The sequence below is a fragment of the Erigeron canadensis genome, chromosome 1, assembly GCF_010389155.1.
Source record: "Erigeron canadensis isolate Cc75 chromosome 1, C_canadensis_v1, whole genome shotgun sequence".
In the NCBI taxonomy this organism is placed as follows: Eukaryota; Viridiplantae; Streptophyta; class Magnoliopsida; order Asterales; family Asteraceae; genus Erigeron; species Erigeron canadensis.
This window is the reverse complement of record NC_057761.1, coordinates 59,729,980-59,755,629: the sequence shown is the minus strand read 5'-3', so window position 1 is coordinate 59,755,629 and position 25,650 is coordinate 59,729,980. Positions and strand designations below refer to the sequence as shown.

Genomic DNA, 25,650 nt, shown 5'->3' with positions numbered 1-25,650 from the left:
ATCATCGTTAATAGAATCGATCTACTTGAATAACCATTTGTAGAACTCAACAATCATTTATGGACTAGATTAGCAACATGGATGACGTACCACATATTTTGATAAATCTATCACATATTAAGGGAATTAATAATCGTATCACATATTTTATTTAACTTATCACAATTATTCATTATATATTTGTACTATCTGTTATATTTGTTATATCAGTTGTACAGTGTGGTGTATTAATAATAATAATATATGGTATACATATGTGTTCCCTTTTTGTTAAGAGGTGATATTTGTATCACCCCCTTTGATAAATTTACAATATTTATACATTAATAGCTTGTACAGTTAACTATAAAACTTGTACGGTGTGGTACATTCATAAAAATGATGATATGAATATCTACCACTTTTTTTTGTTAATGGTAACGTGTTCATAATTCGATTTGATTTTTGTATGATACATGAGATTTGATTTTATTAATGATAACTTTAACTGATCGTTTCCATTAATTAATATTTTAACATGACGATTATATATTTTAAAATTTGTAAGAAAATGTCATAATAATGCCCAGGTATCACCCGGGTTGATAAACTAGTTATATAAATAAAGAAAAATTTTAATGACATAATTAATTTTTTAAAAAAAACTTACATGACATCCTCATAATTTCTTTTAATTATGTTTCTTTTCATTTTATTGTTTTATGACATCATTTTCTAATTTTTTATTTTTAATCCTTTTACGATGAACTTTTCTAAAACCTAACTAAGCCTAATGTAAAATAACATTTTTGTCTAACCATATGTCAAATTTTATCAATAACGTTTCACTAATTCTATTATTATTTTCTTTTTATTTTACTCATTACCATTTCTTACAATATAAGTATAATTTCAAAAAATATGTGGTACATTATTGATAATATCTGATTTGTTTTTGTTTTATAATTGTGCTTCATTATTATCATTTATTAGTATGATTTCTGTAATAACAGTTAGACATGTGTATAGTCAACGAAATAATATGTAGAATTACGATCAATCTAGTTAACTCTTTTATTTTTTTGTGTTACCTAAATACTTTTTTATTCGAGTGTTGGTCACTTTCTTTAAAAATAAATTCCAATTTGTATGGTCTTTTATTTTTATCATCACTTTTTTTATAAATATGCAAGTAGTATTTTTTCATGTTTTCTTTTTGTATCTCATTACTAAAATATTTTTAATATGTACGAATATCACCCGGATTTATAAACTAGTATAAACAACACAATCTATTTTCGAATAACAATACCAAACACGAGGTGACATAGGAGTTTCAATTAGGGCGGGATACTTGGTAAGGTAAGCTGTGGTGCCAATTAAACTATATTATTATAAAATATATTATATTATATACTAGAGTATATATTACAGCAATAAAAAATTGAAAACAAATGGTTGTTGCCTCCCTCTCTTTGTTTCCAACTCTTTCTCTTCTGTCATTGGCAACATATATCTATATCTATACATACAAGATACCCACAATCTTGTTTTTATGATATATTTTCCATTATTGTTACAAAACTTTTAAAAAGTTTAAACCTTTTTCAAAACCCACTTTTTTAAATATCAATTTTCACATGTTGGTATATATAAGAAAAGATCTTTATACTTGAAACATAGCCGTTTTTGTCAACACGTCAAAAAAGGTAAAATCTTAATTTTTCAGTTTGATTGATTAGAAAAAAGGGGTTTAGGGTTTTCTTTTTTATTTATAAAATTTTTATGCTTTTATTTATTGGTATTTTGCAGAATTTTTGGCTTTCAGTTTGTGCATTAAGTTTTGTAAGCCATTTGATATTTTCTCCAAATTTATAAAATAATAATGGGGGAAATATCATCTGATAATATTCGTGGACTAATTCTAGCAATATCATCAAGTATTTTCATTGGGTCAAGTTTTATAATCAAGAAAAAGGGTCTTATGAAGGCGGGTGCTTCAGGACTCAGAGCAGGTTAATCTATTTTTATCTTTTAAAAAAACTTATTTATGAATGAATGTTATGTGTATCTATAGGTGTATTAATACGATGTATGTGGCCTAACTTGGATATCCCCTTGAACGTTTCGAAACCTTGACACCCCCAACATGATGGCCCGAGTAAGTTTAAATGTGAGAACTCTTGTGGGACATCGGGTGGCAGACGACTAGGGCACCCTGGTGGTGGTTTATATATAGGTGTATCAACATGTTATTAATCAGCTATGTATTAGTTATGTTGTTCTTTCTTGATCATATATCATTGTTAAGCCAAAACCATAGTTTAATCTTTAGGCTATTCGATGTCAATGCCATATACGTTCAGAAACGTTAGTAGACTAGTCGTTTTTGAGATGACAGCATTTGAAAAGTTTCGTGGGTTCAATCTACACTGGCCGCTGGAGTCAAAGAAGAACCTGACTTATCAGAAAAATCCTTGGTGAAGGTGGATCAGTTGGTCCATTGGTTGTACCACCATCTGAGTGGGACAATGGTCAAGTGATTGGCCCGGGGTCGGTTGAGGTTTCTTGAATTTCAATGTAATTTCAACGTTTTGAAATACTAGTGTTCAATGTGATTGTACCTAGAAAAATACAGTGTTTCCTAGTATGCATTTTACATTTATATGGTGAATCTGTTTCAGGTTCAGGAGGTCATTCTTACTTGAAGCAACCTATGTGGTGGGCCGGGATGGTGAGCAGTAAGTTCTTCTTGCATCTCCATTGGTTTTATGTCTTTTAACATGTTAATTTTTCATCACGTTTGTGTAGCATCCAATAACAAAGGTAATTACCAATTTCTGACATATTTACACGTGAATGGGTCAATTTGGGTAATGTTTCATCTCTAAAGAGACTAATGGATAAAAGAAAGAAATAGGTTAAACTGAAGCATGTGACAAGGGTTGGAACTCTATGAAGTCTATATTTTAATGCATAAAACCGCCTAAATGTTTTGCTTAAGATATCAGCCCATTATTGAAATTCTATAAGCTTTGTAATCATATCTTACATTAATCTTTTATATGAACTTATCAACTTTGGGGGAAAAAGTGTTTGGGTCAACTTAGCCTGACCTGACTCATGCCGCAAATGACCTGTTAAAAGCTGAACTCATTGACATGTTAATCTATTATCTGAGGTGTTTTATTTTTGTTAAAATATATGATGATTCTTTTTTTTTTTTATATATATATATAATTTAAGGTTTTATGAACTTGCAGTGATCTTAGGCGAGATAGCTAACTTTGCTGCGTATGCATTTGCTCCAGCCATCCTTGTTACCCCCTTGGGAGCATTAAGTATAATAGTCAGGTAGTACACTATATAGTCCTTCGCAATATTTGCCTTTTGGTATCAATTTTTTTGGTCAATGTAAAATTTCTCATGTATTTATACATAATCTGTGCAGCGCAGTGTTAGCCCATTATTTTTTGGACGAAAGGTTGCATATTTTTGGTGTGGTTGCATGTGTACTCTGCTTGGTGGGTTCTACCACCATTGTGTTGCATGCTCCACATGAGACTCAAGTCAGTTCAGTCAAACAAGTGTGGTTCTTCGCAACTGAGCCAGGTTTGCTTCATTTTTTCACATGTTATTCAAAGTAGTAACCGTTTGGTTCTCATCTAAGTTCTAAAACCATATGGGCATACTTGATCTTAATTTCAATCGTCATGTCTGAGAACATAAAACCGCAGAAAAGATTGTGTGTCATTTCATAGGTGATAGAATATGGAGCCTTTTAAAGATTAGGGCATTATTTCTTTCAATGAATTTTTTGAATCTCAAGTTAGGCTAAAGATGCATAAACAGACTGTTCTCAAGTCTGGCTTGCAAGACCGGCCTTAGGCTCAATCTTGCTCAATCTATGTGAGGGGGTTTTCACCTAAGTTGGGTGTGTGACAACTGACAACCCCACAATACATGCAAAAAATACAAAGAGGGGATATCATATCATATAAAAGGATATATACAATTATACATACACATGTACATACATATCTGTGTGTGTGTATGGTGGGGTAGGCTAATGTGCTTTGGGTAGTACACACACCCTCTATCTTTGGCTAGCTACTCCTAACGAAGAGCATTATGATCTAAACAGGCTTTTTGGTGTATGCGGGCATTGTAATGGTTATTGTTGGTGTGCTCATTTACCGCTATGTGCCTCTTTATGGGCAGACTCATCTAATCATATATATCGGGATCTGCTCTTTTATGGGCTCCTTAACGGTTTGTCCTCTGTACGTATTCTCTTCCTTCTTTCTATATTGATGTATCGGACTCATAAGCTTTTCTTGAATGTAGGTTATGTGTGTGAAAGCAGTGGGAATCGCAATTAAGCTATCGTTTTCTGGAAGCAATCAGTTCAAATACTTCCAAACATGGTTTTTCACCCTGCTACTACTTGTTTTCTGTGTTATGCAACTCAACTATTTGAACAAGGTACGTTGGACATAACTTTGTTATACAAATGCACCATGAATCTCCAATACTCATTTTTGTAGAGTACAAAAGTTAATTTATATATAGTTGTCGTTCTAGTGCAGTCCTGAAAATTTTATGTTATGTTAGTGCTCACCATGTTCTAATAATTTCTAGATGATATTTGCAGGCATTAGACACCTTCAATATCAATGTGGTGTCACCGGTATACTATGTCATGTTTACAAGCCTCACCATTCTGGCTAGCGTGATCATGTTTAAGGTATAGCTGACAATGTATTTTCATCAAGTAGAGATGGCATAATAGGCAAATCCTTTTGTGGCAGGTTGACCTGAAATACTTTTTTCCTATAACTAATTATTGCGATAAAGTAGGATTACAAAGTTATATTATATTCGTTTTCTTATGAATAAAAATGATTTAATGTTTTATTAGGCGCAATGGATACAATTTGGGCACCTCTTAGCAACCCATTTGATCATTGAATTTTTTTTATTTTACTAGTTTAATTGGTTGTAGATATAGTATAAACCCGGATAAGCGGATTAAAATGCCACCTCCATCACTTGAAGAAATATATAACACCTGTACTAATGAAACTTCTTGATTAACTTTGTGGTCATGGACATTCTGACAGGACTGGGATGATCAAAGTGCAACACAAATAACAACTGAAGTATGTGGTTTTGTGACAATTCTTTGCGGGACTTTTCTTCTTCATAAAACGAAGGATTTGGAAACTGCAGGTGCAGGCTCACCCAAGACTCCAAATTCACCAAACACAAACGCAGATCCAAATTCTCGAGAGCTAGAACTCCGACAGATCAAAGTCAGTGATTGTGGTAGAACATAGTGGAGCAGATGTAGCTGAACAGTAGAATATCTAGAAAATCTGTAAAGGGGCTGTGGAAGATACAAATTGACTATAAATTTTCGTTAGGGAGACTGAAATTCTTGACTTTATGGGAAACTATACTACATTCTTTTGGATAGTTGTGCTAAACACAAGAACTGAAATTTTGTGACCGAAAAGAGGAGGAAAAAGAATTCATTCAATTTACTTTTAGTTTTTGATTTTCAGATCTCTTTGAAAGAATTATAAAACTTTGGATATACTTCATATTTGTTCACTTAAATTATTTTGTTGATTTCCATCAACTTAACTATTCCAGTAGTCAATTATATGCTAGGTTCTTTTAAATATTTTGTAGATATGAAAAACTTAAACAATAGTCTATTTGGTATAATTTTAAAAGATAGAGGTTGATTGAGTCATATACTTTCTATAAATTACTTTGTGGTTTTTATAGTTTTCGGAAATTAAGTGGATTATAGCGCGATGAGTAGCGTGGTGTCAAATTTGATAATGGAAAAGTAATGGAATGAAATTAGAAATAGTAGTGTTGAAGCAATAGTTTCTATCATTATAGAGTTTAAAACTTTAGATAAGGAACATAGTCATGTAGGGTGTAAAGTTGGCCATGACTTATCCATATAGCTATAAAATTTAACCAGTGTTGATCCGGTTGGTTCAGTTAATGTCTAGTCGGTCAATCGGTTTAACTGGGACAAGTTTTTGGTTATATTGGTAGACGGTTAAACCGATTGAATTTTTCAATTTTTCTGGTTGAACCCGTTTCTGAGATTTTTTCTTTTTAAGACTTTTTATTATTATTTTTATAATGATCCGTATATTTTAAGGTTACTTTAGGTTATTTGTTAAGTTTAAAGCTTATTTTATATTATAACTATCAGGTATGATTTTTGAGTAGATGTAAATGTATTTTTGTTGAAATATAAAAAATCTTACAAGTATTTTTATTGGAATATAGGTTGACTCAGTTCATGTAATCTACTTAAATTGAATATATTTCCACAACCGACAATGGAAATCAATTTTTGAAACATAGAATTTGAAATGAGTGTTATAATCTACAATTAGGCTCATTTTAATCATAATGATCCATCCAAAAATAACAATTGAAAAATACAACACACAATTTATAGTAGATTCCAACTGATGTGAGTTTTCCCTATCTAGTAGATGTCATTTCTAGAAAAAAGAAACGTAAAAAGGATAATACAATGTGACAGTGATATAACAAATTTATTTGTAAAAAGAACCCCGTATACAACTAAGCATAGCTTATTTCCAGTGCATTTTTTTTAAAATAACAAGGGCTGGGCCACGAGTATCCAGACTGGTTACCGTGGACCTAAGACCCGTTTTCCTCCCCCTGCCCGCCCCACCCGGTAATGCTTCACGAAGACTTAGGAAACCTAAAGCCTGTAAATCTCACGCCTGAGAGTATCGAACCTGAGACCTCACAGACAAACGTCCGGGTGTTCAACCACTGAAGTAATGATAATCAGTGGAGGACTATTTCCAATGCATTTAGTAATATCATATTATTATTTGAGCTTCTTTTTAGGCTTAAAATTAAGCACTGAAAACTATAACTCAAAAGCTATATTGTATCTATCCAATTTTAAAAATGAGTTTATTGTATTTCTACAACTTTTCAATTTTGTTATTTTATCCATCTGATCAATTAAGAACTTGTAAACCAATGACAATGTGGCAAGTTTTACAACAATTAAGTTGTTGTCAATAATCACCCTATAGAAAGTTAGTCACATGATAACCTTGTCTTTCTTTCTAATACTTGTCTTGCCTCGTAAAATATTTTGGGCCAACCATAATTTAATTCCTGGAAATGCCAACCGAGGTGAAGCCACATTAGGATCAAGATGGCCCACGGCCCACCTATTACCGAATCGCATGGTGATTTGCCTTCTGCACATCTTATTACTAACATATACGGAGGATTGACCGACATTAATTGGTTCGGGTTTATATGGTCATATAAACCGGAATTAACATATTTGTCAGGAAGTTACAACCGTCTTACCTTTTTTAGAAAATACAGATTTACCATAAATTTGATGCTAAGCAATTACTTAATCGACCGATCTCTCTAGCTCATTTATCCAGTTAACGTCGTAACGCCACTCTAAACAAAGATAGTGAGAAAAATTGTCAAGGTCTAAGTTATTTGTCGTCACAACTTTGAACAGGTAGCATAAATCTCATAGGCCTAAAAGTTATTAATTCAAGTTTCATGATTGGACAAGTTGCAATAATTTTTATGATAATGTATCAAACATTCAAACACTTCGTTTTCCTATAATTAATAACATTAATTAAAACACACAATATTAGAGCATTCCAAGATTATCACACAACAAATACTTTAAGCCCGAAACCGACCTTGCTAACGTCCTAAACTGAAGTTTCGCCTCTCTTTGTTTACTCATGATCACAATCTCGGTTTCTAATGTTATAGTAATTAAATATTGTGAATAAATGAACTAAGGAATGGTTTATGAAGTTTCGTCGTAACGCCCTAAGGGCTATATTTAACGTGCATAAAAAAACTTGTACCTTTCATATTAAAAGTCCGCCCCCTGATTTTCATGGTAAATGTACAAACAATTTATGCACCTTAAACACAGCCCTAAGGGCTGTATTTAGCAAACCCCATAAAGTTTTTCTATGGTTCCATAAAATCTTAAAGTTAACCGTATAATAAGGGATTTTCCTTTATCCTTAAAAGTAAGAGTAAATTACACTTTTCATCCCTAAAGTTGAGACGTTTTTCACTTTTGATCCCTAAACTTTAAAAATTACAATTTTGACCTTAAAGTTGGCCAATTTTTTCAATAATCGTCCTTTGGCTTACGGCGTTAAAAATTGGCCGTTAACGTACGCACGTGCTAGACACGTGAGGGCACTAATGTCATTTCACCTTACATCGAGGGACGAAAAGTGAAAAAATAGCTACTTGGGGGACGAAAAGTGAAAAAATAGCTACTTGAGGGACGAAAAATGAAAATCATACAAATAAATTTATTCTTCCATTATTTGTTTTCCGATCATCTTCTCCGATCATTTTTACCGATGAAATTTTCCGACTAGACATTTATTTTCCGATGATACCTAATAAAAACTCGACTTTGAATCCAAATCTAAACCACAAACAAAATCATTTACTCAAATTCATGACATTCAAAACACAACCAATCAAACAAATTATAGTTCAAACATGTCAGTCATCTTTTTTTTTTTTTCTTTTCTAAATTTTGATTTTGATTGAAAGGGGGACGGTGGATGGTGGTGATTCTAGGTGGCGGCGGTTGGTTGGTGGGAGAGGCTTGGGGGTAAAGGGAAATGGTCGAAAAATTCCATCGAAAAAGATGATCAGAAAAGAAAGAATGGAAGAATAAATTTATTTGTATGATTTTCGTTTTTCGTCCCTCAAGTAGCTATTTTTTCACTTTTCGTCCTTCAGGTAGCTATTTTTTCAATTTTCGTCCTTCGGTGTAAGGTGAAATGACATTAGTGCCCTCACGTGTCGTACGTTAACGACCATTATTTAACGCCGTAAGGCCAAAGGACGATTATTGAAAAATTTGGTCAACTTTAAGGTTAAAATTGTAATTTTTAAAATTTAAGAATTAAAAATGAAAAATGTATCAACTTCAGAGACGAAAAATATAGTTTACTCTAAAACTAATTTGGCCAAATTTATCTCATCTCTATTGTTATCTCCAATCTTAACGAAAGGTTTTTTTTTTTTTTTTCTTTTTTGTAAAGTACGAAAGTTTTCTTCTTATTAGTTATCTTACTTATTTGCTTATCATGTAGTTACTCTACTTCATTATCTCAATACATATTTATCAAATAAAATAATTACGTATAGGCATATCATGTATCCATAAATTACTCTTATTACTTTATATATTTAATTTTTATCTATATTTGTATATATAATAAAGAACCTCTTAAAAAGAATTTCGGACTCAAAATTGAATCGCTCATTTGTAATAACTTAAAAAAAAAAAAAAAACGAGTACAATAAAAAAAAAAACTAGTTCTTCATCATTAATATTCTCTATCCGTAACAATTTACAGTTTCTCGTTAACCCCATTCATTGTACCAATAAATACAAAAACTTCAAAAAATTTGGTGTTAAATATTTATTGCACCCATCTTCCGAACTTCATCGTCATAATTTTCCTTTTTTTATTCACTTTATGCTTCTCGGCTATTCTAAGCTTCCTTTTGGCATTTTTCATAGGATCCACAACAGCCATAATTTTTTCGCCTTGTTTTCTCTTGTCCCTTTTTGTCTTGAGCTTACTCCTTACCGAATTATAAACCTGGTTAAAATTCTGTATTCCAATTACATCCCGGATAACATTGAGCGCCTCTTGTGCAACCCGCTTGACATCATCTGAAACAAGCATGTATCTATCAGTTTCAACAATACATGACTAGATGAAAATACACATAATGGTAGAAGAAGAAAAAGAAAAAAATAACTGAGATCTAGGACTACCATATAATAGGACTACCATATAAAGGGCACGTGATCAATTATATGAAAAGGGAAATGATTTATGTACTAAAACAATACAGGAATAGATGAAAATACGCAAGAAGTCCCGTGATAGGTAAAAGACTATAGGTAAGAAGTTTGATTGGATCATCCTTTACACCCATACTTCCACCCATCTGACCACCGATTTTCCAATCTCTAGTAAAGACAATGGGTTCATACATGCTGAAAACTTACCAGATATGACTTTTCCAGCAAATCCGTCACAGATTTTGTGCAAAGGAAGGAGAACCTGATAAGCATAAGTTTGACCGTCTTTCTCATCCAAACTTCTCCAATCTTCTCTTTCATTCTTATAAATTAGTTTAAATATATCAATTACGATTCTCATCTGCAAAGTCACAACCAACATTCGGCAATAAGAAACTTCAGGAGCATTAAAAAGGACTTGTTAGGACATGGAGGTAACAATTCCAACGCAAATGTCATAAATGGATTGACTTGGGTAATCAGGCGTCATAATAGGATCAACTTAGGTTGTTTTCAATCTCAAACAATCAAATGTAATGTCTCTAATGGATTACAAGGCACACACAAAGTCTATTTCTAATGCATAGTAGCTCCTATTTTATTCAAAGATGTATGAAAGATTACTGTAAGATGTTCTTAAAATCGAATTAACACATTAAAAATTTGCCAATGTGGGGCTAGCCCACTTGGTAGAGGCTCTTCCTCTTGGGGGTAAAGAGCAAGGTTCAATCCTTGGCAATGGGGTAGTTAAGACGTTTAGTATTATTTGGTGTAATTTAGTAGTATAGTAGTATATTTGCCATTTATATGAAAAAGACATCATTTATTTGTGGAAGCTTTAAAAAGCAGACAAACAAGTATTCGCAGGTCAACCTTACATGGTTCGACACATTTCAACAAGTAATAATAATAAAAAAGACCTGTTCTAAACCCACCCCCTTGTCCCCTCTAGTTTTACACATTAAAGAGAGTGGAATATGATTGCAATGTTGTCATATTAGCGGCCCAAAAAACATATTTGCATGCTAAATTCTTTTTTAGTAGCATACTAACCTGAATTTCCTCGGAATCAAGTGCAATCTTTCCCATCTTTTCGAGTAAAGAAGAGATGAGCAGAGACTGGTGAATCTTCTCTAAATCACACTGAGCATTAAGCCCTTTACTTGAATCAAGAATCACAAAAGCTCTTAAGAAAACTTCTTTATCTTTTCGTTCAAAGGATGACCAGAATACTCGAGTATCCTCTTGTTGCCCAAACATGGTACGTAATTCAAGAAGTACAAAAACAATATTGTCTCTAAGACAGTCATTTGCTGATTCATTTGTCAGTGATGCTTTCAATTGAGAGCAGAACGAGACTGCAAGCAGATAAAGTCTACTAGGTCTCATTAAAAAATAATTTCCCATCCAATCTTCATTATTCCGCATGCGGGCCTTACTTACTCTTTTAAAGTACATTGCAATAAGACGACTTGAGATATCTCGCAGCCAAATATGGGGATGCAGTAAAAATTCACTGATCAGTTCCCACATATCCTGCAATGAAATGGAAAAAACAAGTAATAAGAACTATGTGTATGACGTGTGTATAAATTAAATGATAAGTTGTGATGGAAGATTTAAATGTACCTCGAGATCTTTTTCTGAAAACAGACCCTGAAACACCACTAATATCTTCTCAAAAAGAACCATAGAGTAGTATGCTTCTTTCCATAAGGGCATCGTTGATACACTGGACAGATCTATTTGACCATTTTTTATGACGTTGACGGAAGACAAGAATATGTGTCTCATTACAGGAATAATAGCATGGATATGTTTTGAAAAGCTGCTCTTCATTACTTCCACCAATAGTCCCAAGACCTGACATTGAAAACACAATGAGGTGTATGTGATTTTCAGCTTTATGTCAACATTGGAAATATGAACAATAAAACTTAACAATAATTTTGCAATTCTTCCTAATACTTTTAAACTCCATATTATCAACTTCAGCCAGTTAAACAAACTTAAAATGCTTTTTAGCTTTACTATAGAATATCAAGAAATTCAGATAGGCCATACCTGTGCTGCAGCACTCCATAAACCCTGATTTTCACCAGAAAACCAAGCGAAAGTGTTCTCTAGAATCAACTGGAGGTTTTGTGAGCCTACACGGCCAATCAAAACCTTTATAGCGGCACCAGTCATAGCTCGAACTTCTTTATCAGAATCATTCGCTAAACAAACAACCAACTGGACAAAAAGGGTCTGTGACTGCTCATTTACAAATTCTGATGGCAACTTCTTAATAACAGCATAAAGCATTTCAAGCACAGCTTCTCTTCCAGAGGAGTGCTCATACCTAGAACCAAAAACCGTCTTTTAGAGTCGGAACCAAATGAAAATCACAGATAAATAAGTGTTGCTGGTTACTCATTATTACCTTAAATTTGCAAGCAAGAAATCAAGATGTTGCTGCAACCGTTTTTGTGATAGGTCATAATTAATCAAAAAGCTTAAGAAAATTTCACTGCATTTCTTGCGTATTGATTCCACTTGATTGGTTACCATTAACTCTGCAACTATTTTAGCAAGATCATAAATCTCGGGAACTACAACTTTACGGTTCACAATTGCCTCTAATAAAGAAAGTGCAATAAATGAAGGATATCTTTCGAGATCAACAAAAAGAGGAAACTGGAGAAGCATTCGAATCTGGTCAAACGGCAATGTACTACTCGTGCTTTTCAGAAGAAGCGTCAATAACCTTATGCAAGATTCAGCCAATTGACTGCTAGCATTCACAGAACCATGCAAAATAACAAAAAGTGCATTTTTTATATTATCAGCCTGCAAATCGAGGGATGGTAATGGAGCTTTCAAAAGAAATGAAAGGCACCACAGAGATTCAGAGGTTATATCTTCATACTTGGAGCTCAAGCAACCGCATAACAATCCAACAAATGGGTCCAAAAAAGATAATACTTGCTCTTGGTTTTCCTTAAATTTCATTTTCTTGATGCGCTTATGCAAAATACCAAGAGCAAATACGGTAATAAGATGATGCTGATTTCCGCTCGCACCATCTTCAATGAGACCATAAGTGAAAATTAAAATGTCTTCCTGGCTGACAGTTTTGTTACATTCAAACCCAGAAGCTATATGATCCAACATAGTTTTTAACTTGGACTTCATTATTGGAGTCAGCGGCTTCTGAAGGTGCCGTTTGATAGGTGAGATCAGCTTCAAGGCATGGGTTTTAAACGTGATGTTTTGAGCAATTAACTTAAGGGTCCCAAATGACTTTTTCTTTCTCGTCTCTTTCATCTTGGAAGCAATCTGTTCAACCTCTTTCTCCAAGGAAACATCACCAAGAATATCATCCTCAGCTACAGAAAGAAGCTCATCTAAGAAATAATCCAGCTTCCCAAGAGCAGAACCCGATGAGCATTTTAACAATATGAAATTGAGTGTATATCCAAGCACATGAAGTTCAAAGCCTCTTTTCAAAGTCGATCTCAAAACTTTGAGAATGAATTGCAGATATTCTATCCCTAATTCTTTCAAGCAAGCAACAAGAGCATACCGTGCTTCATCACGAACACTCTCTAAACGACTTTTTAGAAAGTTTGATACACGGTGAATTATAGTCGGAAGTTGCACCTCCAATATGTTACCAGAAAGTAGTTTGAATAACTTGAGTGCCAAAAGGCTCACATTAACATTGACATTATCAGTATCCAAAGAAAGCAACTTCTGTACTTTCGGCAAGATGTTTTCACGTAGAGAAGTTTGTATATCAGAATGTTTATCAGTTGTGGTACACTTGTCCAAGACCATTGAAACGTCAAGTTTGACTTCTGAAAAATGGAAGTGGTCGAGAATAGAACAGATCAGTCGCAAAAAGAGCTTTTGTCGCTCAGGCTTAAGTTTGAGTTCTTTAAAGCATCTGTTCAAGAGTGCATAGTATTGTTTCCATTCCATGGAACCAGAAATAGATGCAAGCGCTTCAATGCAACCACTATTAAGGTGCTCTGATTTTCCATCTTTTACTTCAAGTAACATGCTAAATAAGAGCGGGACCAGCACTTTATTTGTAACGACCTGATTTATACAGCAAATAAAAGTAAGCAAAGGGCGGGGAAGTTATACTAATGAAAAATTGAAAAAGGATATCATTACCTCCGATAAAGGAACTTCTTTGATAACACTGCTGAAGTGCAACAATGCCTTTCCTCTCATAAGCTTCTGTATTTGTTAATTTAATGCAAACAAGGCAAACAGAAATATGTCATATTACAACACTACAAATAAAACACTCTTCCTATATATCAAAAGCGATTAAAACAAAAAGGTTTGAGAAGTGAACTCTTCATTGTTTATTTTGAGTGTTCTATTAATAGCTAGTTAAAAATAAGTATGATATGATCACATCATTACAGTAGTCTGACGCTTATTCTAAAAACCCAACTTGGAAGGTTAACTGCACTTAAATAAACTTCGGTTGACAGCCAACATGTTTGACTCCCTCTACCCGTATGACCCGCCTTTATAGTTAAACAACTTTGTTTTTCCCTGTTGCATCCTCAGAAACAAAACACAGCCAGATAGAGAAACATGTGTATAAATAACTCATGATTGCCAATTATATATAGTACACACATAAATTAAATGGTATAACTGCAGAAAAACTCCATAAAAAACAGAATGAAAAGAATAAAACCTACCTGACACAGCAATTGAGCACATAAACTATGCCAATTCTTAATACAAATATTGAAAAGTTAATTTCTGTATTAGAATACTGACCTGTACGTGAAAGATATTGTAAAAGAAATCCTTCTCTGCAGCTTCATTGCACAAAGCACGATATGATGCGAGGTTAGATACATTAGGAAGCTTCTCTACCATAATTCGTAGTAAATCCATCCACACCTGCGAATTGATATATGAAATTATATCAACTCGGATATAAGAAATTATGAGAAAACGAACAACATAGCATGCAAAGAGAAAAGCAAATATATCGTCTTTCACCTGTTTAACAGAAGTTCCTTTGTTCATGGCGTGCCCCATATACTTCAAAATGAAGTTGTTTATTGTGTTTTTAATGCATGCATCAGACCAAAATCCGCTATAGGATACCAATTCACGAGAAAGAATCTTGCTACAGAAATCAACAAATAGAAGCAAAAGCCTGTATGCACCGTTCCTCAATATCAAGTCATGTGATGACATATCATGAACACAATGCGACAAGATAATTAAAGCATGCTCCTTACGGACACTACAGAAAAATTCAATATTAATTTTTTCGTAAGCACCATTTATGACATCATAATCAAGGACATCCATCTCCGTGGTAGATGTAGCACTGAACTCATGAAGAAGTTTTGCCACAAGGACTAAAGAGGGGTCAGTTCCAGCGAGGACATCGATGATACCACAGATAGCCAACCGGAGATCTGATGTGGCATGAATAAGAAGCGGAGAAATAGCATTCAAGATTTTTAAGCTGCCTTCTTTCTCTAACATCGGTATCATCTTCTGAATTACATGCAAAATCTCCACACATGAATCTGTTTGAAAGTGATAAGTTATTAGAATTTAGAAATAACTCCACGGTTAAGCAAAACAACAAACTACAATACCATTGGAAATTAGAAAAAACATACTAACCAGGGTCATGAGGTTTCTTAGCTAGAGACGGAAGTAAAATGTCAATGAATTTACTCCCGGCATTAGTATCTTTAATATACTTGGGCAATAGCTTGAATATACTAAGCTCTCTTCCTCTAGAAGATTTGAAGGATTTCCTACATGATCAATTAGAAGTGGTGAGGGTAAACCATTTACTCATAAACGGGTTGACCTAGGTTATCTGCATTCTCTAATGGGAAACAGGGGGAAAAACTATAACTACAAAGTGTAGTTTTAACGCATAAAACCTTTAAGAACATCTAAAAGATAACATTACTATTGATATAATGTAACTTCCCAATAATTGTTTAAAGAAAGAGCTAAAAAGCAAGCTGGATACAACAAGACTCGACCCAACATGGCAGGTTGATCGCACAAGAATGATAACTTTGACTTGAAAACATTTTGAACCGTTACCCTAAAACAAGCAATCATAATGGATCGTAATATACCTGTTAGGATTTTTGCAAGTGAAAAGCTGATGCAAACTGCAAACAAGCATATCAACACTAGGAAGTAAAATTCCTTTCACGTCGCTACTACCATTTTCCAAATTGGTGTCGAGATTAAGAAGGTTCTCAATGAATCTAAGAACACAAGATATAATGGCTTCGGAAGCTGTTGCAACAGTTAGAATTGAAAATATATCTGGGACAAGATTATTCGCCCTGTGAAATAAGGACACGAGTTTGTGGCTTCTACTCATAGCAAGAAAACAGACAAAAAGTGAACTTGGTTTCTCACTGCTGGCACCTTCTTGCTTGAAACCATCAATTAAGGGTTTTAAAGCAGAAAAAAAGGTATCCCAGAATTCCGTAGTAAAATCATGATTCTCAAATTTACACAGTACAAACGATACAATTTTCAGGCATAAAGATCTCAAATCCTTGAACTGTTTTGGGCCAAAGCTGGTCTGCAAATCAAAAACAAGTATTTATTAGAATAAGTAACAAGTAACACTGCAAACAATACATAAACACATGAACTATAATATATATATATATATATATATATTATAGTTTTAAGCAGTTGATCTGTATCCTTGATAAAATTGCGAGTAGTAGCTAAATATCGTCTTTAGCATCAGTAGAGGTGGCTAAATAGAATGTTCGGCAGGTAAGGTAGAGGGCCAAAAGGGGTTATTTTATACAGATTTGTCTGAAATAGGATGTTGGGCTGGTCAGGTTTAAGCAAATCAAATCATGATTCTCTGAAAAGTTTATTTATATATACATATACATTTACATTTATAGGATGGAGGTATTGTACCGGCATCTTATGGCTCATACGGGGTGAGTCGATGAGTATCCAATTGTGGTACCGGGGCTAGAGTTACCCCAATTACCCTTTTTTATGTGTCATAAGATCACAAATTACGACAATTTCAACATTGGTCCAATTTCTTGAATAACTATATGAATTCAAAACAAACTTGGCACTTTTAGAGGGTGTTTGGGATTACATTTTAAAGTGATTATCTGATTATTATTATGTTCGTAAAACGCAAATAATCTAAATAGTGTGTGTGAAAAAGTGATTATTTGCTATGAAAACGCAGTTTGAGAAGCATGTACATGCATGCTTTTTCAAAATGCAGTTTTGAAAACACATAATCTATTTTGAAAACACAAAAATTGTTTTGTAATCGCAATACCAAACACCCCCTTAGACCCGTTATTTCTATAGTTAAAGATTAAAAACCCAAATTGGCCCATTCATAAGAGCGGGCATCAAAATTTCCACCTCTAGTGATCAGCCTTCTTACGTTAGATAACAGATACTAATTGCAAAATAACATTACCATGGCTTGCTTTTCTGTGCCATCATCCTCCTTGTTACTTCTACTAACTGCCTGAGATGGCTCATTCTCCAGGTTATCGATACTAGGTGCACAGCTAACTAATATACGAACAACGATTGCCATCAATGTATCAAGTACAGGTTCAATACGCGACACATCAAAAACACCAAGAATCTCTTCAGTCACATGTAAAAAACCGTAAATTTTCTTCGAAGATAGTGACTTGATGTTATACGAGGTGAAATGTCTCAAAACTCTTGAAAAGTTCAAACTGGCAGGAGCTTTAGGTGAACTCCAAAGCAACTCATCCATATCATCATGACGCAATGAACCAGTATATAACGGCTTAGTTAACAAAGCAAAAAACAAAGGAAGCTCGTTGATATCAAGCTCAGCTAGGAAGCCAATAACGGCTTTCCTGTGATGCACACTTGCAGCCTGGAGAAACAACAGCCCTTGTTATATGTAGTTCAACAGAGTGAAAAAGTAACGAAAAAAAGATCCAATAGAACTGGCTGACAAGACGGACCTTTCTGGAAGCAAGTGTCTTTAATTTCCTAACTTTTGGCACAAGAAGTCGAATGACTAGTGGAACCAGACAATCCCGGTGTTGTTCACTCACTAAATGAGATTCCCGAGACAAACTCCATCTTGTAAGTTCATCCCTCAGGGTCTTTGGGTTAACCAGATTTCTCAGATTCTGATCATATGGGACTAGAAATTCATCTTTCCAATTCAACAGGCAATCAAGAACCTTTAACTGAAGCTCAGGATCATTCTCATCAAGCAACCTAAAAGCACAATAATATATAAAATTTTCTTGTTGAAGACAATCATATAAACACCACAATTATGTAATTTATAACAACCTGTATTGCAAAACCTCCTTGAGAAATTGGCTCAAATAGAAGGCCTTCGGATTGTGCATCAACTTCACCAAGTTCAACCAATCTACAAGAACACCCTTCCACTCTTTTCCTTTAGAAGCATCCAAACTATATGATCTCACACTGCAACATCACACATATGATGGGAGAGCATTTATTACTATATTACAAACAAGAGGTACGAAAAATTAAAATTCCTTTAAAGTAGTAATCAAAGAGAACTAACTACCTTGAAAGGTCAGCAACCTCATAGCCCAAAAACTTCAGGAACAAAGGTATAATTTGACGAGACCGTGACTCAGCAAAAGTTGGTATCTTTTGCAACGACTTGATAATTAATGACACAACGGTTGGGGATGGAATGTCATCATAGGAAGGAGTAGCAAACTTGTTAAACCAACTGGACAAATCTGTAATCAACATACACAATGTCACATAATCTCATTCAATTCCTAAAATAATACAACAAATATAATATATACCATCATGACTGTCATGTAATTCGCCGTTGCATCTATCAGAATGTTCTTGGTGTGATACAAAGATGGACACACATTTTTCTAGATACTTCACGCATAACTCCCACACCAGTTTATGATAATTGCTAACCAAAAGCGCAAAGCATTCCGTAGCAGGATGCCATAGAAGATTAAATCGGTTGTGAAATATGCCAACAATGGAATAGAAAACAAGGGGTATATACGCTTCGCATATCCTTCCAGCTTTAAGATCTGCTTGTATCCTTGTAATCAATAGGACAACTTTTCTACTAGTAGCAATAGAAAGAGAAGTATTTTCAATGTCCAGAAAGGAATGGAGAACCTGGAATAGGAAGATATTAAAAAACATGAAATAAGCTAAACTAATAGTAGTATTCATCTTAATTAAATAATGGCAAAAGCAACAAGGGCACATACATTGTTTTGAGAATCATCAATCATCACATTAGGGGCAGTCTCTGAATTCAGAGATTCATAGTGGCATAAGATTTTTAGAGTGAAAAGACGAATTTGTTTATCAGAGCTGCACAAGTTTTCAGAAAAAATAGAAAATGCATCAACGGTTTTTCCAGCTTCTAACTCCAGAAGATACTTCTTATGCCGTGCGTCTGCTGGAGGGATGCATCTGTATTGAACAGTCAAAGAAACTCAATATAAAGAAGGTATAATCAAGCCACAAACTTGAATGGATATAAGATAAGCTCAACATACTCATCTATCGAATCCAAGAGCTTGGCAACGGCAGACAATATATGGATAGAGGATTTGTATCTTTTAGCAAAATATAAGAATTTATCAATCGGTAATTCATCATTTTTAGCCATCTGACCAAAGCTCAATTTCCTATATGAACTTAAACAAGCTCCAAGAAGACTTTCCCAAGTCTGTCTAGGCAACCCGCCTACTATTTCTGAAAGAGCCATCATAAAATCGTCAAATACAAATGAGAGACTTATCTATAAGCGTATAAAATCTGTGACGTAGAATATTTATTCAGAGTATCATACCACAGTTGACCTTTAAAAAGCGATCAAGGGCTTCCACAAAGTCCATAATTAAGGAAGGATCAGCTTGGGAGTCTGTCATGTAAGAATAGCACTTCATAATTCCCCATATCCAAGCTAAATCTGTAGCCATGAACTCCATAGATGATAGATCCTTATGTACAGCATCATTGATCTTCCCTAACCAGCACGTGATATGTTCCTTAAGAAATATGCACACACTTAATATCCCCCGTCTCGATTTCTCTTCCAATAGGCATGAACTTTTATTCTTCATTTTTTTTAAGAACTTGATTAGCAGGTACATAGCTTCATCCTCCAAGGTCATTGTTAACTCAGTCAATGCACTGAAATCCCATTGTATATTTAAAACAGATAGCCAAACAAGGTAAACTAATTACTAATATCCATTAACACAACTGAGCAAAGTAGAAGTGGCAAATGCAACCCATTATTTGCAGGGTCAATTTGTATCTCTAACGAGTAAAAAAAGATCAAAACATTAGCTTCAGAGGAAACATGTCTAAAAAGACCCACAAAGTGTCAGTTTGACTGCTGTTGAATTAATATAAAAAACTCAGTAATCATATTTAACATGCTAATTATTTACACAAAACAATATTCACTTTGAACATAAGTTTTTGAGCTTAACCCACCCAACCTGTCAATTTTGCCACCTTTACAACCACATCATTCTTACGTTGTTATACTAGTGCTGAAGGCCTGGACTATAGATGCGTCCTTCGATAATAGCTCCTTAATGAAGGTTAGAAAACTGCAGCCAGCCAAAGTCAAGTTACAATTAAACCAGTAGTAGAAAACCACCAATTTGCACAAAAATAACATGCCATATACCTTTTATTCCTCATCACGAATATAGGAGCCCATTGCGTTGACAATTCAGTAACAGCTTCCATATTATTACCACTATGAAGACCATCAAGAATGCAAAGCATCAGCTGCAGAACTTTATCAGCAACTCTGGCCGGTTGATCCTCGGCCTTTAGCATGCTTGAAGAAACGATATAAGTGTCGACAAGCACTTTAATCAGAGCAAGCACTGGTTCAAACTCTGCAGTAGTAAGCTCAAATACATATTTATCAAGATAAACATAGGTCACCAGATACTGAAAACAAGAAGAATGATCTTACCTATAATCTGGTGCACATTATCAATTTGCATAGTAGAAATAAGCACAGACAGAAGATGACATAAATGGAATAAATGTCCATTAGAAATCGATTCATATATTTCCTCCACTTCATGTTGAAGCAACAATTTCAACTCGGGTAGTAGCTTGCCACAAAACCGCTGAAAGACCATGATGACAACTTCAACAACTGGATTTGAGCCTATACAACAAATTGATGGTAAAAGAAATGCCTAGGAGTTCCCATCCTGATCAAAATATATGTATGTGCAGAAAATTAGAATGTAAAACTACTTGCCTTCATGGTCTTTGTCACCCCTTCCAATAATTTCACCATTGAGTAATAATTGCACCACATGTGTAGCTCTGGAGTGCAACTTTGATGATCCTTTCATGGTTGATGATCCTTTCATGACATAGAATAACAAAGCACTGACTCCCGATTTTCGAATTTCCAACGGTTTCGTCACCACTTCAGACATGACTTTTCTGACACCTGTATATTTGAACTTGAAAGGCATTAATAGGTGTTAACTTCTAAGTGGTCCGTTAGATTTCAAATATATGATGTCGTACCTCTGTTGAGCTGCTCGACAGGTGCAGTCCTCAACAAGAAGGACACAGAATCAGCCATCAATTCCTGGACATATTGTTTTGGATAGAATCTTAATTTACTTGTGACCCTGCAAGAAGCACATGGATATGATCTATAAAATGGCAATCAAAAGTTGCTCCAGATGATGTTTGTCAACAAGAGTTATATAATCATTAATATGGCAACATAGCTTGAACACGTTACTTACCTGAGAACATGGACGACATCTCTTGTTAAATACTTCTGTAAATACACGACAATGTATGACCAGGATGTCAAAATCTGCAAAAAAAAAAAAAAAAGGTGGAAAAAAAAAAAGTTTTAGTTACTTTTGTTTGATAAATACATAAATATGGAATTATAACACACCCAAAAAAACAGCTTAGACCTGCTCAATTAGTTCAGGTTCCCTATCTGCCCCACTGGTAAGAAGCAAAACCAAAGAATCCACCACCCTCTTCATAAAGCTGTATATGTCCGAGACATGAAGCTTAGTTTAGATGTAAACCAAGACAAAAGGATTTAATACAGATATGTAGAAACAATGATAAAGGAAAACAATTTTTTAAACTTATCAAAACCAGAAACTCACGGAATAAAGTCCTCCAAGAGATCTCGTGATAAGGCCGCTATTAACCTGAGTAAAGAAAAGTATGATTACCAAATGTAAGCTACAGTGAAATTGTGAAATACCACAAGCACACGGTACTTCGAAAAAGAACATATGGTACAGCAAACCAAGATATCTGAGAATTTCGTAATAAAGGTAGCAACACAAATTTGATAAAAATAAATAAATCTTTCTAAGGCAATACCTGAGAATAGGTTCAAGTGATAATCTCCCTTTCATATCTAACCTAGAAAGAAGATTTGAAAGTATAATCTCCTTTTGTAATATAATCTGTGGTAAGGTTTGCACCAAAGGCAACATTTCGTCGTAAAAAGATATAAAATCCTCAGCAGTGTTAAGTTCCTACACGCATAGACGAAAGTAAAAAACTTTGATAAGCTGAAGAAAATAAAATTCTCAGTCCGTGAAACTATTTTCTTTCAATCCTGGACAAAAATAGAGTACCCTCAATTGTAACTTAACTAAAGGCCTCGTAAGTGTCATTATATATTCACTAGAAAAACCAACATTCACGGGTTACTGAACAACATAAGCAAAATGTAGCATACCCTCCATTCAACAAGGCAATCGCGAAAAAAAGATGAGCCTTCCGAAGGATCTTGCTTGATGGGATCAAGACTCCGATAAACATCAACATCGATTTCTTCAACTCGTTGAGCAAATGTCTTGAACTGTAAAACACAAAAACAATAGATATTTAAAGTCAGAGGATGCTTTAACATATAACATTGTAATTGTAACAATACATTAATGATAATAATCCAAAGGGCAAAAGTTAAAGCATACCACAAAACGTTTTCGCCCAGGTCCGCGGTTCAAGGACTTGACCGCCTGAGCATGAGACTGTGTAGCCATGATTATAATTGTGGTACATAAACCCTGCACATATATTAACAGAAAAAGTTAGTGGAGTAATACATTCATTCATTCATTAAAACAACCTACACCTACAAAATTAACTTCCAACTATTGTAAATTTTACTTTCACCACAAAATTTTATTCACAAACTGACATGTACAAATTGGCGTCAGTTATTTTGCACTTCAATTTCAAGATAATAAATAGTACTGTACTAAATAATGAATACAAAGAAAAACATACTGAGAAAGAGAGGGAGGGAAAGGCGGTTTGAGTGATAGTGTTGAAGTCAGGTCTTTGGAGACGGGCGGTTAATCGTCTGGAAAAAGACGGCCGACGGCAGCAGAGTCAAAACAGAGACGGTGGTGGGGGTTCAGAATGTGAAATACTATATACGGAGTAGTATATATATGTTAGGGTTTAGGGTTCTGCTACTATTAGATGAATAAACGGTGCAAAATTAGATATCCGAGTGGATTTTAGTTAAAATTAGTTATTGATCCCGGGTGCTGTCGTTTTTTATACAATAATGTTTTGGTAAATTTATGTCAAATATTTGAACTCAAACCATATAAATGAAAACTAAGCATCTAGCAATAACATTAAAAATATTATAAAGGAATAATAAGTCTTATAAAAACATAAATAATAACTATATTAATGTTTTAAATGTTTCATAAATGTAAGGCGTAAGCATGATGAAAATTATTACGAGTATATATTAAAAACGTTATACATATGTATAAAAATGAAAGAAAATAATCAAAAATCAAATCTTTAAAAGTAAAATCATAACTATATGCAAATTATATGATGAAAATCTAATAACTCTAAAGTTTAGTGTCAATAAAAATGAAAACGAAAATTTGATGTGGGATACAAGTTAAAAGATGGAAACTTTCATTACAAAAAAAACTAAACATGTAGCAATACAATAAAAATAATGTAAGAGAATATTAAGATGTATAAAAACATAAACAATAACTATATTAATGTTTTAACTGTAATATGAACGTAAGACGTAACGATGATAAAAGTTATTGTATAATGAAAACGCTATATGTATAAAAAGACAAATGAAAATAATCAAAGACCAAATGTTTAAAGGTAAAACGGTAATTGTGTGAAAGTTGTTTGATGAAAACATGAGAACCTAAAAGTTTAGTGTCACGAAAATAAAAACGAAAACTTTGATGTTGGGTAAAAGTTAAAAAATAAAAATTTTAGGGGGTTAAAACGAAATTTGGTTAAAATCTAGGGGGTTAAAACCAAATTTGGTTAAAATTAGTGTGTGCTTTAAAAGCTTGTACATTCCACACATAAAGTAGTTGTACATTTACATAGGTTTTTAGTATATACTAGTTATTGTACCCGCGCGTTGCCGCGGGGTACACTTTCTACACGACAAAATTTTGAATTCAAATTTATGCCAAATATTCAAACTAAAAATTTTAAAAAGACAATTAAACATGTAGCAATAACAATAAAAAAAATGTAAAAGAGTTATAAGGTATATAAAAAACATAAACAATAACTATATTAATGTTTTAAATATAATAAGAACGTAAGACTTAAACAGTAAAATCGTAACCATGTGAAAGTTACTTGATGAAAACATGAGAACCCAAAAATTCAGTGTCAAGAAAATAAAAAAAAAACTTTGATGTGGGGGAAATTTAAAAACGTTATGTATATAAAAAGACAAATAAAAATAGTCAAAACAAAATGTTTAAAAGTAAATCGTAACAATGTAAAAGTTATTTGATGAAAACATAAAAACTTAAATATTTAGTGTCAAGAAGATAAAAACGAAAACTTTGATGTGGGACAAAAGTTAAAAGATGGAAAGTTTAGGGGATTTAAATGAAAAATGGTAAGAACTATTATGTGTTATAAGAACTTGTATATTATACGCATAAAGTACTTGTATATTCCTATAACTTTTTAGTGAAAACCAAATGTTTGAAAGTAAAATCGTAACCATGTGAAAGTTATTTAATAAAAACATGAAAACCTAAAAATTTATTGTCAAGAAAACAAACACGAAAACTTTGATGTGGGACAAAAGTTAAAAGATAAAAAGTTTAGGGGGTTAAAATGCAAAATGGTATAAATTACTATGTGTTTTAAGAACTTGTACATTCTACGCATAATGTACTTGTACATTCTTATAGGTTTTTAGTATATTATAAATATAATACACAAAAAATTAATATTTTTAAAATAAAATAAATTTAATAAATGTAATTTTAATAGCTATTGTAAATTTAAATTTAAACAAATTGATAATTTGACACAGTATTTATTAGAAAATAAATTTCTTGATAAATTTTTGATATGCGTTTATTCTAATAACATTACATTTTTAATAATTAATAACCTAATTTTTTTAAAAAAATAAAAAATTGTGATTAGTCAATTGAGGTCAAATCAAATGTCTATTATATTAGCTTAGTAACCCGCGTATTACGCGGGTAAATCAAAAAAACTTTATATTGATATGTTGAAAAATATTTGTTATATATCATGTTGTGCCATAATAAAAGAAATATATGACTTAAAAGAAAACATCTAACTCGTTTGCATATTTATTAATGTATAATTTATTTAAAATAATATAATAATAATAATTCATTAAAAAT

At 33.3% G+C, this 25,650-nt stretch overlaps 2 protein-coding genes across 3 annotated transcripts; one reads left to right on the top strand and one right to left on the bottom strand.

Moving 5' to 3' along the window:
* Nucleotides 1–1,612: 1,612 nt before the first annotated feature.
* On the top strand, nucleotides 1,613–5,531 carry LOC122606121 (probable magnesium transporter NIPA1). 2 transcript variants are annotated; one of them, XM_043779088.1, is made up of 9 exons: nucleotides 1,613–1,688; nucleotides 1,792–1,994; nucleotides 2,664–2,720; nucleotides 3,243–3,333; nucleotides 3,431–3,591; nucleotides 4,124–4,251; nucleotides 4,327–4,464; nucleotides 4,634–4,726; nucleotides 5,103–5,531. In XM_043779088.1, the coding sequence occupies exons 2-9, from the start codon at nucleotides 1,865–1,867 to the stop codon at nucleotides 5,316–5,318; spliced, it is 1,014 nt and encodes a 337-aa protein (XP_043635023.1). In that variant the 5' UTR covers nucleotides 1,613–1,688; nucleotides 1,792–1,864; the 3' UTR covers nucleotides 5,319–5,531. The 2 variants fall into 2 exon arrangements, with proteins under 2 accessions (XP_043635023.1, XP_043635029.1); XM_043779094.1 differs by lacking the exons at nucleotides 1,613–1,688; nucleotides 1,792–1,994 and adding an exon at nucleotides 2,048–2,559.
* A 3,853-nt stretch (nucleotides 5,532–9,384) lies between these two features.
* Nucleotides 9,385–23,392, bottom strand: LOC122601245 (small subunit processome component 20 homolog). Its single transcript, XM_043774008.1, has 31 exons — nucleotides 23,252–23,392; nucleotides 22,936–23,028; nucleotides 22,698–22,820; nucleotides 22,334–22,491; nucleotides 22,111–22,155; nucleotides 21,907–21,985; nucleotides 21,727–21,800; nucleotides 21,500–21,606; nucleotides 21,222–21,419; nucleotides 20,925–21,125; nucleotides 20,628–20,844; nucleotides 20,473–20,547; nucleotides 19,776–20,119; nucleotides 19,480–19,678; nucleotides 19,186–19,393; nucleotides 18,751–19,090; nucleotides 18,498–18,678; nucleotides 18,251–18,391; nucleotides 17,911–18,172; nucleotides 17,382–17,819; nucleotides 16,033–16,493; nucleotides 15,560–15,696; nucleotides 14,918–15,459; nucleotides 14,690–14,815; nucleotides 14,063–14,128; nucleotides 12,324–13,984; nucleotides 11,963–12,242; nucleotides 11,528–11,761; nucleotides 10,952–11,434; nucleotides 10,106–10,259; nucleotides 9,385–9,763 (listed from the first exon to the last, which is right to left on the bottom strand). Exons 2-31 carry the CDS (start codon nucleotides 23,002–23,004, stop codon nucleotides 9,507–9,509), a joined length of 7,860 nt encoding a protein of 2,619 aa, XP_043629943.1. The 5' UTR covers nucleotides 23,005–23,028; nucleotides 23,252–23,392; the 3' UTR covers nucleotides 9,385–9,506.
* Between the last annotated feature and the right edge of the window lie 2,258 nt (nucleotides 23,393–25,650).

What these genes read in the sequence shown, in the direction of transcription:
- LOC122606121 (XM_043779088.1), top strand. Translation starts at nt 1,865, where the DNA reads ATGGGGGAAATATCATCTGATAATATTCGTGGACTAATTCTAGCAATA. An exon ending in GTGGGCCGGGATGGTGAGCA is followed by an intron (nt 2,721 to 3,242) that starts GTAAGTTCTTCT and finishes ATGAACTTGCAG; the next exon opens with TGATCTTAGGCGAGATAGCT. An exon ending in GTTCTTCGCAACTGAGCCAG is followed by an intron (nt 3,592 to 4,123) that starts GTTTGCTTCATT and finishes TGATCTAAACAG; the next exon opens with GCTTTTTGGTGTATGCGGGC.
- LOC122601245 (XM_043774008.1), bottom strand. Translation starts at nt 23,004, where the DNA reads ATGGCTACACAGTCTCATGCTCAGGCGGTCAAGTCCTTGAACCGCGGA. An exon ending in GGGTGACAAAGACCATGAAG is followed by an intron (nt 21,126 to 21,221) that starts GCAAGTAGTTTT and finishes TTTGTTGTATAG; the next exon opens with GCTCAAATCCAGTTGTTGAA. An exon ending in GAGGTTGCTGACCTTTCAAG is followed by an intron (nt 18,392 to 18,497) that starts GTAGTTAGTTCT and finishes GTGATGTTGCAG; the next exon opens with TGTGAGATCATATAGTTTGG.